Source organism: Rhineura floridana, chromosome 8 (assembly GCF_030035675.1).
Source record: "Rhineura floridana isolate rRhiFlo1 chromosome 8, rRhiFlo1.hap2, whole genome shotgun sequence".
NCBI classification, from domain to species: Eukaryota; Metazoa; Chordata; class Lepidosauria; order Squamata; family Rhineuridae; genus Rhineura; species Rhineura floridana.
The window spans coordinates 19119679-19134079 of NC_084487.1; the positions used below are offsets into that span (position 1 = coordinate 19119679).

Genomic DNA, 14401 nt, shown 5'->3' on the forward strand with positions numbered 1-14401 from the left:
CCCCACACGTCCTCTGCATCAACTGGGGGCGGTGCGCTTGGCTCCTCGGAAAGGGCGTTACTCGTGGGAACTGGCTGGAGAGCAGGCTGCCCCCCTCCCGCATGATCCTGCTCAGACACAACAATCCCCAGCTCTGCTTCTTCTGGCTGCGGAGGTGCCTGAAACTCATGCCTCCCCTCTTCCTGTCCCTTCTGAGTTGGCTGCAGTGCAACACTGCATGATTTTTAATTGTATTTTTACAGACACTCTACAGATCACCTGAATGAAGCTCATGGACCACTGGTGGTCTGTGACCAGAGTTTGGGAGCCCCTACTTTAAAGATACTTGATAGACAGCAATTTCTGTTATAAGTATCTCAGTAAAAAACTATTTAACATTTTAATCATCACTTGCTGAATTGAGAGAGAATGTACCATTGGTATCACCTGAAGTGTGATTTTCTTAGGTAGTCCGACATCATGTGGGGATATAGCGCCATCTAGCATCCGAAGGCAAGAATGGATCGAAGTCAAGACCTGGGGCATCGAGCCCCTCCCACTCCAGTTCATTCGTGACGAGACCGAAGTGAGAGACATATCTGAAAAGTCATAAAAGGCCAACGGGCCTAACAGCAAGGAAACAGTGTCCCAAAACATGACCCAAAGATCGCAAGCATATTAAACAGGTCCAAATTGTTCTTGACTTGGTAAAAAAGTTTAATTATTATAACACTGAAGAGTAATAAGTGGTAAGGTAGCAAAAAACCCCAAATCCTCCAAAAAGGGAGGGCCGTGATGTCGGACTACCTAAGAAAATCACCCTTCAGGTGATACCAATGGTACATTTTCCTTAGGTAGTCCGACATCACGTGGGATGTACCAAAGCAGCCCCTAATAGGGAGGGAACCGCCTCTTGGCTACTTAGCAGAAATAACCTGTTGTAAAACACGCCTCCCGAATGAGGCATCAGCAGAAGCGTAACGGTCTATCTTATAACGTCTTATGAAAGAATTTGGGGTAGACCATACAGCCGCTCTGCAAATCTCTGCTAGAGGAGCATTGGTTGCGAAGGCAGCCGTAGTGGCAGCTGACCTAGTGGAATGTGCCGTTATGTTACAAGGCACTGGCAGCTGAAGGGACTCATAGGCCAATGCAATACAGGCACGCAACCAACAAGATAACATAGAGCTAGACACCTTTTGCCCCAGAGTACGCGGGTGAAAGGATACAAATAAGGAATCCGTTGACCATATGTCCTGGGTGTGAGACAGGTATGTCTTGATGGCCCTCCGGACATCTAGCGAGTGCCAGGCCTTCTCAAGCGGATGAACAGGATCCGAACAGAACGAAGGCAAAACAATGTCTTGGTTACAGTGGAACGCTGAAATGACCTTGGGACGGAAGGAAGGATCTAGACGTAGTACCACTGAGTCCTTATGGAAAATACAGAGATGGCGGGCCGAGGACAGTGCCCCCAACTCTGAGATTCTTCTCGCCGAGGTGATCGCCACGAGGAACAGGACTTTGAAGGCCAAAAGATGTAAAGGCACAGATCGAAGGGGCTCAAAAGGAGGGCGCTTCCGTGTTGGACCACACTCCCTGAACATACTGGGAATTGCAATGGGCCCCCCATCCGGACAGACTGGCATCTGTGGTGAGTATGGTCCTGTCTGGTTCTCGGAACGGGGTTCCCAGTCTGAGATTTTTGGCCGTAGCCCACCAATGGAAAGAGGTCCGCAGAGATGGGTGCAGGTGGACCGTACGGTGGTTGGACGTGGCAATGTCCTGTTGGAAAGGGAGTACGGCCCACTGTAAGGGTTGAGTGTGGTGCCGAGCCCAAGGCACGATGTGAATGGTCGAGACAAACATTCCCAGAGCCCTTGCCAGAAGCATTAAGTCCACCCTTGAACGACATGCGAGGTGTAGAGCCATCTGTGTGATGGCCGTAATTCGATCTGGTGACAAAAAGACCATGGCCTGCGTGGTGTCTAGAATTGCACCCAAATGTTGTAATCTCTGAGTTGGTAGTATTTGACTTTTGTCGTAGTTGACCAGCCAACCATGGGTGCGTAGAGCCATAAGAGCAGAGTGGACATGAAAGAGGGCCAAATCTCTGGAACTCGCTCGAATTAACAGATCGTCCAAGTAAGGATAAATGTGGACTCCCTGGAGGCGGAGATAAGCCACCAGGGTTAGCAGCACTTTGGTGAATACTCGAGGGGCTGACGAGAGACTGAAAGGCATTGCTCGATATTGGAAGTGAAGGGGGCCGAAGGCAAATCGCAGGAAACGTCTGTGGGTTGGACAGATGGGCACATGAAGGTAAGCTTCTTTGAGATCTATGGAAGCCAGAAAGTCCCCTTCGTGTAGCGCCTCTACAATTGACGCCAGGGACTCCATCTTGAACCGTCGGTATTTCACGAAACGGTTGACAAATTTGAGATCTAGTACCGCCCTCCATGACTGATCTCGCTTGGGAACTGCAAATAGGAGGGAGTAAACCCCTTGTGCTCTCTCCTTCGGTGGTACAGGTTCTATTGCAGCTACGTCGAGAAGATGGGTTATGGCTTCCCGCATGATCCGGCACCTGTCTCAAACTCTGGGTAGAGTGGATGGAATGAATCTGTCTGGAGGGATCAGCCAAAATTCCAGTTTGTAACCATGGAGGAATAGATCTCTGACCCAAGTGACCCGTGTCAGACATAACCAGTGACTTGCAAACATTAGCAATCTGCCCCCCACAGGGAAAGCATCAGTATTGTCTTCGCTGACGAGCTCCCCTGCCATAAGTTGAAGTTGAGGCCCCTTGACTTCCCCTGTTCTGTGCTCTGGCTTGGAAACGCTGCCTGTTCCAGGATCCCCTGGAGGAGCGGAAACCAGAAGATCGAAAGTCGTGGCCTCGCCCTGCAGGCCGCGCTCCTCAAAAGGGCTGAAAGGAGCGATATGGGGTGAAACATCTGAAAGCCCTACGATCCTCTCTCTTAGAAGTGGCCAATACTGGCCTTCGGCTGTCTTTAGGGTCTACCAAGACCACCTTGAGGGCTTCGTCTCCGAAGAGTAAAGACCCAGAAAAGGGTGCTCTAGACAAGTTGCTCTTGGCCGTAGAATCAGCATCCCAGTGCCTGAGCCAAAGGGTACGTCGAGCTACCACCTGTGAGGCTAGAGCTCGCGCGCTCAGCTGGGTGGCATCCAGTATGGCGTCGGCTACGAAGGCTGCTGTCTTGTGTAATTTTACCAGGCCCTTGCGGAGCTTGACAGGGTCTGGTTCGGGATCATCCAAGAGTTCGTCTAGCCACATCATAGCCGCTCTTGAAAATATGGAAGCTGAAGCAGACGCCTGAATAGTAAAGGCAGTAGCCTCGTGGTTTTTACGCAAGGCATAGTCCATGCGGCGTTCAAAGGGGTCCTTTAGTTGTGATTCCCCTTGCTTTGGAAGGAGCGAGCGCGAAACTAAACTGGAGACTGGATCGTCGATGCCTGGAACAAGCAAGCGATTCATAAAGTCCGGGTCCAGTGCATAGAGCCTTTTGGCCATAATGGAAAAGCGGCATGCCTGCAGAGGATGATCCAGCTCTTCCTTGACCAGCTTGCCAATGGGGTCTGGCACAGGAAGGTAATGATCCAAAGATTTTGGAGACTTAAGGACTTTAGCCCCTTTCATGGGGAGAGTGGTAGATTCGGGCTGTGTAGTTTGAAGGCCCAATGTGCCCAAAGCTCTGCGAGATAGCGGAAGAAAGTCGGCCGCATCAAATAGGCGATATGAGGTGTCCTCCTCGAAGTCTGCCTCGTCACTCCACTCATCCCCTTCGGCTTGAAGAGAATAATCTGGGTCCTCCAACCCAGGGATGTCATCTCCAATCCTGCCTCTAGCAACGTCAAATGGGTTGGGCGAGGGGAGCGGTAGCACATCAGAACAGCCACATGGGGCTGGGGCACAGGAAGGGTGCTGTCCGCTGTGCTGAGTCAATGGAGCTGTCTGGACTCTCGACCGATCTGAGAAGAGGCTTAGTATATCTTTCAACTGCATCAGGAATTCAGGAGACAACTGCAGTCCTGGTACAGAGGCAGGTAGTTGCCCTGATAGCAGACCAGCAGGCGGTTGTGCTTGTGGAGGAACAGCAACAGTGGGCTCACTGGGCTGGAGCGGCAGGCTAGATTGTGAGTGGCAGACCCCAGGCTGGTCAGGAAAACCCTCGAAGTCATCCTCAGATGACTCAGCTGGAGAGTGAAAGAGTGCTGTCAAGTGCTCTCGGTTAGCAGCTTGAGAATGTGGCACAGAAATGTAACGCATGTTTTTGGTGGCACTGTGGCGAGACAGGTGTTTAGTTTTAGCCACGGCCTTGGAGTGCAGCCTGGGCAGTTTTTGATTTGCAGACTTATGATGCGAGGACTTGCAGGGTCTCTTAGCCGCTGCTGAATGTGCATCTGAGTGTTGATCCGCCATTCTGAGCGCCCAGCAATGCTATACCAACACACGCACAGAGGTGGGGGGTGCGGTGTGGCAAAGGACTTTCACCAACACACGGTATATATAACACCAACACACGCACAGAGGTGGTGGGTACAGTGTGGCGGAGTACTATAACCAACACACGGACAGAGGTGGGGAGTGCGGTGTGGCGTACAGTTCCAATATGCAGCTGTGGCGCAGATAATTTCAAGGTGCAGTCCGAATATGCAGTTGCTGTGCAGAGGCACTTGTAAAAATAAGTCCTACAGGCACTTGGATAGCCTGACTAAATAACTGTACAAAGAAGTGAAGGAGAACAGAAAGGGCGGGAAAAATGGGCAGATCAAAATGGCACCCGTGAAAAAGGGCGGGAATTTCAATCAAAATGGCTGCCGGGAAGAAGGCACAATGGCGGGCAGGCAAGGGTTCCTGGTGCTTTAGAAGGCCTGTAATGGCCGCGGCAGTAGTCAGGCAGACAGATAGGGGAGGAGGAGCAAGGGTGAGCTCCAAGCGCAGCGTATAAACGATGACGCTCTTTAAATGTGAAAAAGGCTGGGGGGGGGTTTCCTCCCATGGCCACCTGAAGAGCCTCAAGGCAGAAAGAGGCTAGCAGAGGAGCCGCAAAGGCGAGCTCCAACCGCCCCTTGCCGAGGGAGGCCGCCGCCTATCACTTCAGCCCAAACACTGGCAGAAAAGAGAGCCGCAGCCGCGGCTCTCAGGGAAGGCTCGTCTCTTGGAGATGGGAGCCAAAAGGGAAAACAGCAGCCGCCGCATTCCATCAAAGAGGAAAAAATACTAAAACACTGGCTGAAAAGAGAGCCGCAGCTGCGGCTCTCAAGGAAGGCTCGTCTCTGGGAGACGGGAGCCAAAAGGGAAAACAGCAGCCGCCAGATTCCTCAGCAAAAGGACCAAAAGGGGGAAACAAAGTGAGGTAAAAATAAAAATCCCCCCCCCAAAATAAGGTCCCAGACAATATAAAAAGAGAGTGAGGGAGAGAAGAAACAAGAAGAATTTTGACAATCCCACACACTCAAACTTAGCTACAGTAGAAGATCCAAACGCCTCGAACGAAGGAAGGCAAGAATGAACTGGAGTGGGAGGGGCTCGATGCCCCAGGTCTTGACTTCGATCCATTCTTGCCTTCGGATGCTAGATGGCGCTATATCCCCACGTGATGTCGGACTACCTAAGGAAAAGCATAAGTTGCTTGCAACAGAGCTCTGCAAGTTATAAGCTCAGCATGGAAATACATGGCTTTCATGGAGGAAGTCCAAACTTCAACTCCCAGCATCACCAGTAAAGATGTGAAAGACCTCTGAGACCACGAAGAACTAATGACGGCACTACTGATATTAAGATGGGATACTAATGGATTTACTTGTAGCTGGGGAGGCTGTTAGACTGGCGCTTTCTTCAGCTTCTTAATGAAATGGAGAGCTAGACAGAGCAGTAGATAAATAGGGAACAGCCCAGGGATAGCCAATGTGGTGCTCTCTAGAATTCTCAAAGCCTATTTGAAATTCTATGTTTTAGCATCCAAAGTAATGCATGACAGTTTCAAGAGTCCCCTGGAGCCTCAACTAAGATTTTACTGGAAACAGTCACAGTATACATGGAGACTAAATAGTCAGAATTGCCAAATAATTCTGAAATTACTTACCCTCTTGTTTCTTCATCTTGTCCCTTTCCTCTCTGTATTTTAATCCACTGTTCCAGCTGAAGCATTGAATTAGTTCTCTGTATAACACGTTCAGATTCTATGTGTGAGTGAATGGCGTTATGATGGATTCCATCTCCAGAGTCACCCAGAATAAGGTTGACAGCTTTCTCTGACCCATTTAAATGAACTGGCCTGTAGTGTCCTGATGGAACTGTATTTGCTGGCAAAGTCCCATATTCTGACCCCAAAGAATTCAGTTTTACGCTGTTGATCTTTGTTAAAGGCCTATCATGCCCAACTTTTTGAAATCCATATTTTTCTGCTTCTAAGGCCTTTTTGTCTTCCATTTTGCCCACTTCTTTGTTCCGCTGATTATTTTGTGCCTCTGGTTTAATTAGCACTCGGTGGTTTGCAATATTATTCACTTCACGAGGTGGCGTGTTTTCAGCAGTTATCTTGTCTGCTCTAAAAAAGGAAAAAACAGACACTGGAGAACAACATCACTAGAAATATGCTGAAACAGGTACAATTTGGTCTCTTTAGTAGCATGCCATTCCTTCAGCCTTGCAGGTCATGCAGTACTTGCAGGCTAGGCAGCCATGTCAGGTTCAAGATTACAGGCCTCAGGAAAAGTGCTGAACTCTGAACTCACACTGATATAATTACATCCAAACAGAAAGGATAAGGCATGGCAATATTGCCCTGCTTGAGTGTTCTCTGAATAGCAGTGCCTAAGAGGGAAAGAAGTTGGGAAAACAAGGGATGGTTCTGAAAAACCTGTTGGCTAAGCATATTGAAGGAGCAGCACTCTGTCTACCTCCTCTACCCACCACTGAGCTCCTGCCACAGCTCCATGTTTGATGGATGTCCAGGCATGAGCACTGAATTTCCATAGTCTATAGCCTCCTTCACAGGTTACTTGTATGAAGAGGTAATGTGCATAAAGAGGGGAAGTGGGGACCCACCACTGGTCCTACTGAGATATTTATTTATTTATTATTTATTTATTAAATTTTTATACCGCCCCATAGCCGAAGCTCACTGGGCGGTTCACAACATCAAAATATCAACATACAATTTAAAACCACACATTAATCAATTTAAAACATAACATTAAATTTCCAAATAAACCTATACTAAACTAAAATACTAAAAATACTAAGATACTAAATGCTACAATACTAAAATGCTAAAATGCTAGAATGCCTGGGAGAAGAGGTAGGTCTTAACCTGGCGCCAAAAAGACAACAATGTTGGCGCCAGGCGTACCTCATCAGGGAGATTGTTCCATAATTCGGGGGCCACCACTGAGAAGGCCCTTTTTCTTGTTACCATCCTCCGGGCTTCCCTCTGCGTAGGCACCCGGAGAAGGGCCTTCGAAGTTGAGCGCAGTGTATGGGTAGGTTCATATCGGGAGAGGCGTTCCATCAAGTATCGTGGTCCCAAGCCGTGTAAGGCTTTATAGGTTAAAACCAGCACCTTGAATCGAGCCCGGAAACATATAGGCAGCCAATGCAAGTGGGCCAGAACCGGTGTTATATGTTCGGACCGCCTGGTCCGTGTTAGCAATCTGGCCGCTGCATTTTGCACAAGCTGCAGTTTCCGAACCGTCTTCAAAGGCAGCCCAACGTAGAGTGCATTGCAGTAATCTAGTCTAGAGGTTACCAGAGCTTGGACAACTGAAGCAAGGTCGTCCCTGTCCAGATAGGGGCGTTGGTAGAAAGCACTCCGTGCCACCGAGGCTACTTGAGCCTCAAGTGACAGGGATGGTTCTAAAAGTACTCCCAAGCTACGAACCTGTTCCTTCAGTGGGAGTGCAACCCCATCCAGGACAGGCTGAGCATCCACCATCTGGTCAGAAGAACCACCCACTAACAGCATCTCAGTCTTGTCTGGATTGAGCCTCAGTTTGTTAGCTCTCATCCAGTCCATTGTCGCAGCCAGGCATTGGTTCAGCACATTGACAGCCTCACCTGAAAAAGATGAAAAGGAGAAGTAGAGCTGCGTGTCATCAGCATACTGGTGGCAACGCACTCCAAAACTCCTGATGACCACACCCAGTGGCTTCATGTAGATGTTGAAGAGCATGGGGGACAGAAGTGACCCCTGCGGAACTCCATACTGGAGGGTCCAGGGTATCGAGCAATGCTCCCCAAGCACTACCTTCTGGAGATGACCCGCCAAGTAGGAGGAAAACCACTGCCAAGCAGTACCTCCAACTCCCAGCTCAGCGAGCCTCCCCAGGAGGATACCATGGTCGATGGTATCAAAAGCCACTGAGAGATCAAGGAGAATCAGCAGAGTTACACTCCCCCTGTCTCTCTCCCGACAAAGGTCATCATACAGGGCGACCAAGGCTGTCTTCGTGCCAAAACCAGGCCTGAAACCCAATTGAAATGGATCCAGATAATCAGTTTCATCCAAGAGTGTCTGGAGCTAGTCCGCCACCACTCGTTCTAGGACCTTGCCCAGAAATGGAACATTTGCTACCGGCCTATAGTTATTAACAATTTCTGGGTCCAGGGAACATTTCTTCAGAAGCGGTCTCACTACCGCCTCTTTCAGGCAGTTAGGGACCACTCCCTCTCGCAATGAGGCATTAATCACTTCCCTGGCCCAGCCGGCAGTTCCATCCCTGCTAGCTTTTATTAGCCAAGAGGGGCAAGGATCCAACACAGAAGTGGTTGCACGCACCTGTCCAAGCACCTTGCCAACGTCCTCGAGCTGCACCAACTGAAACTCATCCAAAAAATCAGGACAAGGCTGTGTTCTGGAGACCTCATATGATTCAACTGCTGTAATATTGGAGTCCAAGTCCTGGCGGATGCAAAAGATTTTATCTTGGAAGTGCCTAGCAAATTCATTACAGTGAGCCTTAGTTGGTTCTACCATGTCCCTAGGGCCAGAATGTAATAGCCCTCGGACAATTTTAAAGAGCTCCGCTGGGCGGCAGATAGATGCTTTAATAGAGGTAGCAAAGTAACACTTTTTTGCCGCCCTCACTGCCCCTAGATACAACTTGGTATAGGCCAGTGCATAATTGCATCCATCAGGAGTCCGTCTCCATCTGCTCTCAAGCCGTCTCCTATATTGTTTCATCGCTCTCAGCTCTGGAGTGTACCATGGAGCCATATGAGCTCTACACAGGAGAGGGCGCGCAGGAGCGATCATGTCAACTGCCCGGGTCGTTTCTGTATTCCACAGTTCAACCAGGGTTTTGACAGGAGCGCCAGCCCTATCAGCCGGAAAACTCCCCAGAGCCCTTTGAAAACCATCCGGATTCATTAGTCTCCGAGGGTGGACCATCTTAATGGGTCCCCCACCCTTGCAGAGGGGAGAAGCTGTTGTAAGTCTAAACTTCAACAAGCGGTGATCTGTCCATGACAAAGGGACTGATGTAAGATTCCCCACATTCAGATCACCATCTTCATGTCCAGTTGTGAAAACCAAGTCTAGAGTATGCCCTGCTACATGTGTTGGGCCAATAGCATGTTGGGACAGCCCCATGGTTGTCATGGCGGCCATGAAGTCCTGAGCCGCCCCAGATAAGGTGGCCTCAGCATGAACGTTGACATCCCCTAGCACCAACAGTCTAGGGGATCCCAACAATATATCCGAGACCACCTCCGTCAGCTCAGTTAGGGAGTCTGTTTGGCAGCGGGGTGGGCGGTACACCAACAGAATCCCCAATCTGTCCCCTTGACCCAACACGAGGTGCAAACACTCTAGACCAGGACTGTTGGTTGTCCTCTCAGCCAACTCTCGGATCTCCAGCTGCTGCTTTTAAATGCCAGATCGGTACATAACAAAACCTCCCTTGTCCATGACTTGATCATGGATGAGGCAACCGATCTGGCATGTATAACCGAGACCTGGGTGGGTGAACAGGGAGGAGTCAGTCTTTCCCAGCTCTGCCCACCGGGGTACTCGGTTCAGCATCATGGTAGATCCGAGGGTCGGGGAGGTGGGGTCGCTGTGGTCTATAAGAGTTCCATCTCACTCATCAAGCACCATGTCCATGTAGTTACTGGTCTGGAGTGTTTGCACCTTGTGTTGGGCCAGAGGGACAGACTGGGAATCTTGTTGGTATACCGCCCACCCTGCTGCCCAACGGCTTCCCTAACTGAGCTGACGGAGGTGGTCTCGGAGGTGTTGCTGAGATCCCCTAGACTATTGGTTCTGGGGGATATTACCATTCACGCTGAGGCTACTTTATCCGGGGCAGCTCAGGACTTCATGGCTTCCATGACAACCATGGGGCTGTCCCAACATGTTAGTGGCCCAACACATCTATCGGGGCACACTCTAGATCTTATATTTGCGACTGGACATGGGGATCGTGATCTGGATGTAGGGAATTTTACATCTCTCCCTTTGTCATGGACAGATTACCGCTTGCTGAAGTTTAGACTTACAGTGGCCTTTCCCCTCTGCAAGGGTGGGGGACCTATTAAATTGGTCCGCCCCTGGAGACTAATGAATCCTGAAGGTTTTCAAAGGGTTCTGGGGGATTTTCCGGCTGGGAAGACTGGCGCTCCTGTCGATGCCCTGGTCTAACTGTGGAATGCGGAGATGACTCGGGCTGCTGACACGATTGCTCCTGCGCGCCCTCTCCTGTGTAGAGCTCATGCAGCTCCGTGGTATACCCCTGAGCTGAGAGCGATGAAACAAAATAGGAGACGGCTTGAGCGGAAGTGGAGGCGAACTCCCGATGGATGCAATCATGCGCTGGTAAGTGCTTCCACTAAACTGTATTTAGAAGCGGTGAGGGTGGCGAAGAAACAATACTTTGCTGCCACAATTAAGTCATCCCTTTCCCGCCCAGCGGACCTTTTTAAAGTTGTCCGAGGGTTACTTCATTCTGGCCCTCAGGACTTGGTTGAGTCATCGGTGGCCCGCTGTAATGAGTTTGCTGGACACTTCCAGAATAAGATCTTATGCATCCGTCGGGACTTAGACTCCCAGTTTATAGCAGTTGATCCTATTGAGGTGTCCAGAGCACAGTCTTGTCATGTTTTATTGGATGAATTTCAGTTGGTTCAGCTCGAGGACGTGGACAAGGTGCTTGGACAGGCACGTGCAACCATTTCGGTACTAGATCCTTGCCCCTCTTGGCTTATAAAAGCTAGTAGGGATGGAACAGCTGTCTGGGCCAGGGAAGTGATAAACGCCTCTTTACGAGAGGGTCCCTGGCTGTCTAAAGGAGGCGGCAGTAAGACCACTCCTGAAAAAACCTTCCTTGGACCCAGAAAATTTCAACAGCTACAGACCGGTAGCAAATGTTCCATTCCTGGGAAAGATCTTGGAACGAGTGGTTGCTGGCCAACTCCAGGCGCTTTTGGATGAAACCGATTATCTAGATCCATTACAATCGGGTTTCAGGCCTGGTTTCGGCACTGAGACAGCCTTGGTCGCCCTGTATGATGACCTATGTCGGGAGAAAGACAGAGGGAGTGTAACTCTGCTGATTCTCCTTGATCTCTCAGCGGCTTTTGATACCATCGACCATGGTATCCTTCTGGAGAGGCTCGCGGAGTTGGGAGTTGGAGGCACTGCTTGGCAGTGGTTCCGCTCCTACTTGGCAGGTCGTCTCCAGAAGGTAGTGCTTGGGGAACATTGCTCGACACCGTGGGTCCTCCAATATGGAGTCCCGCAGGGGTTGGTTCTGTCTCCCATGCTTTTCAACATCTACATGAAGCCGTTGGGTGCGGTCATCAGGAGTTTTGGGGTGCGTTGTCATCAGTATGCTGATGACACACAGCTCTACTTCTCCTTTTCATCTTCTTCAGGTGAGGCTGTCAATGTGCTGAACCGTTGCCTGGCCGCGATAATGGACTGGATGGGAGCTAACAAACTGAGGCTCAATCCAGACAAGACCTTGATGCTGCTCGTGGATGGTTTCTCTGACCAGGTGTTGGATAGTTACCCTGTTCTGGATGGGGTTACACTCCCCCTAAAAGAGCAGGTTCGTAGTCTGGGAGTTTTGTTAGATCCTTCCCTGTCACTTGAGGCTCAAGTGGCCTAGGTGGCACGGAATGCGTTCTACCAACTTCGGTTGGTAGCCCAGCTACGTCCCTACCTGAGCAGAGAGGATCTTACATCAGTAGTACATGCTCTGGTAACCTAGCGATTAGACTACTGCAATGCGCTCTACGTTGGGCTGGCTTTGAAGACCGTTCGGAAGCTACAGCTGGTCCAAAATGCGGCGGCCAGATTAATAACGAGGACCAAGCAGTCGGAACACATAACACCTGTTCTGGCTTGCTTGCATTGGCTGCCAATATGCTTCCGGGTCAGATTCAAAGTGTTGGTTTTGACCTATAAAGCCCTATACGGCGCGGGACCGCAATACCTAAGAACATAAGAAGAGCCTGCTGGATCAGGCCAGTGGCCCATCTAGTCCAGCATCCTGTTCTCACAGTGGCCAACCAGGTGCCGGAACGCCTCTCCCGATATGAACCTGCCCGTACACTGCGCTCTACATTGAAGGCCCTTCTCCGAGTCCCGACTCATAGAGAGGCTCGGAGGGTGGTGACTAGATCTAGGGCCTTCTCAGTGGTGGCCCCCGAACTCTGGAACAGTCTCCCCGATGAGGTACGTATGGCACCGACGCTGTTGTCTTTTCGGCGCCAGCTTAAGACCTACCTCTTCTCTATGGCGTTTTTAACTTAAATTTTATACAGGAAATTATTATGAAATTTTGATCTTTGTATTTATACGTTTTGTAGTATTATCATGTAATTTTTATGAGATGCATTTGTATTTTTTGTTGTTCACCGCCCAGAGAGCTTTTGCTAGTCAGGCGGTCTAGAAATCCAATAAATAAAAAAAATTAAAAAAAATAAAATAGACCAGTAGTCACATGGACAGATATCAAGTAGTCTACCCTACTTGCCTTGCCCTTGATGTCTGCGTATTAGGTATGAACACTAGCATGAGAAAAGCCTACATGCATAAATCTCTATGTTCACGGGACCTGGAATCCTGAATGACTGGGTCTCCAACTCCAATGCATGTAGACATATATGCATAGACGTCAGGGGTGGGGGATGTTGCATGTTATCAAAGGTGGGGCCAGCAACAGAGTCCCATTGCCCCTTTATATGAGCATTTCCAGATAAAAGGGGCTTACAATAGTTCTTTGGACAGCTTACAATCAATTAAAGGTTGTAACCATCACCAAGCAAGCAGATTTCCACTCACGTAACAGGACTCCCCCTTCTTCTTCCCGTCCCCCAAACCTGTTCCAGAGAGTCTCTGAACCAGATTCGGGGGGGGCTGCAGGTGGCAGAGGAAGGTCTGTTGTGTATGCAGAGGTCTGTTGTGCGAATGGAACTGCAGGGGTGGATACAGCCCTAAAAAGCAACAAATTGCAACCGCAGGTATCCTAGCAATAGAATGAATGCTGCAGAAATAAGACAATTGGTAATATCCAACAATAGTCATATTCAGAGTGGATCTAATGAAATCAATGGTCTTAGTTCGGATTATTTCAATGGGCCTACTTTGAGTATGATTAATGTTGGAGCACTAGAAGAACCTGCCACTACTGAAATTCCGAGCTTGATGTAATAATTAACACAGCAACTCCTCCTCCGCCACCCCCATATTCAATCTGGCAGCTATAGAAAAGTAAAAAAATTGAGGGTAAATGTTTCAGCTGTATAGTGTTGAAAAAGCACACTTTGACTTCTTTTTAGTAGTCAAAGCCTCTGAAATCCTTTTGTGATGGAGCTATATAGAGCCATCAAACTCCCAGATGATCTGTGCCAGACATTCAGCATTTAAAGGAAAATACTGCCCTATTTTAAACTTTATATGGTCACTGACATCATCAATTTGCTTCATTTCGTGAGTTTCATGTCAGTCATTCATCTTTTGGAAAACACTTGTGGCTTCTGTAATTACAGTGGGAGAAATATCTGCTGACTTGAACTGTGGTGTATTTTTTTAAATCTTTTCAGAAGCACTAACAGCTGCACTGGGAGCATTATTTACCCATGAGAGATTCAGATGTTGACAGATAACCACTTTTATTAAATTTCATATTCTTGCCTTCACTTCATCTCACTTTCTCTTTCATTCTCCTCTTCTGACTAGTCTCCTACTCTTAAGTAAGCAAATCTTCTTTCCAGTCCTAGTGTGAATACCTACTGAGTTCTGCCTTCTCTCATACCAATTTTTTTACTCACACGCGTAGCATCAGCTGGTTCCTCTCTCCCACTTAACATTTCAATCCATTTATTGGCCCACACTACCAGGGGAATGAATGCCATTTGCCAGTAATGATCATTTTATAGTAAGTAGGCAGG

The 14401-nt window shown here is 49.0% G+C and overlaps 1 protein-coding gene across 14 annotated transcripts in view; it reads right to left on the bottom strand.

Moving 5' to 3' along the window:
* The window catches only part of PLEKHA5 (pleckstrin homology domain containing A5), a 279402-nt gene that overhangs the window by 64267 nt on the left and 200734 nt on the right, over positions 1 to 14401 (bottom strand). For all 14 annotated transcript variants that reach the window (XM_061638463.1, XM_061638451.1, XM_061638457.1 and 11 more), the window contains one exon: positions 6090 to 6554. In XM_061638463.1, coding sequence (XP_061494447.1) covers positions 6090 to 6554 — 465 coding nt within the window. The remainder of the gene's footprint in view (positions 1 to 6089; positions 6555 to 14401) is intronic.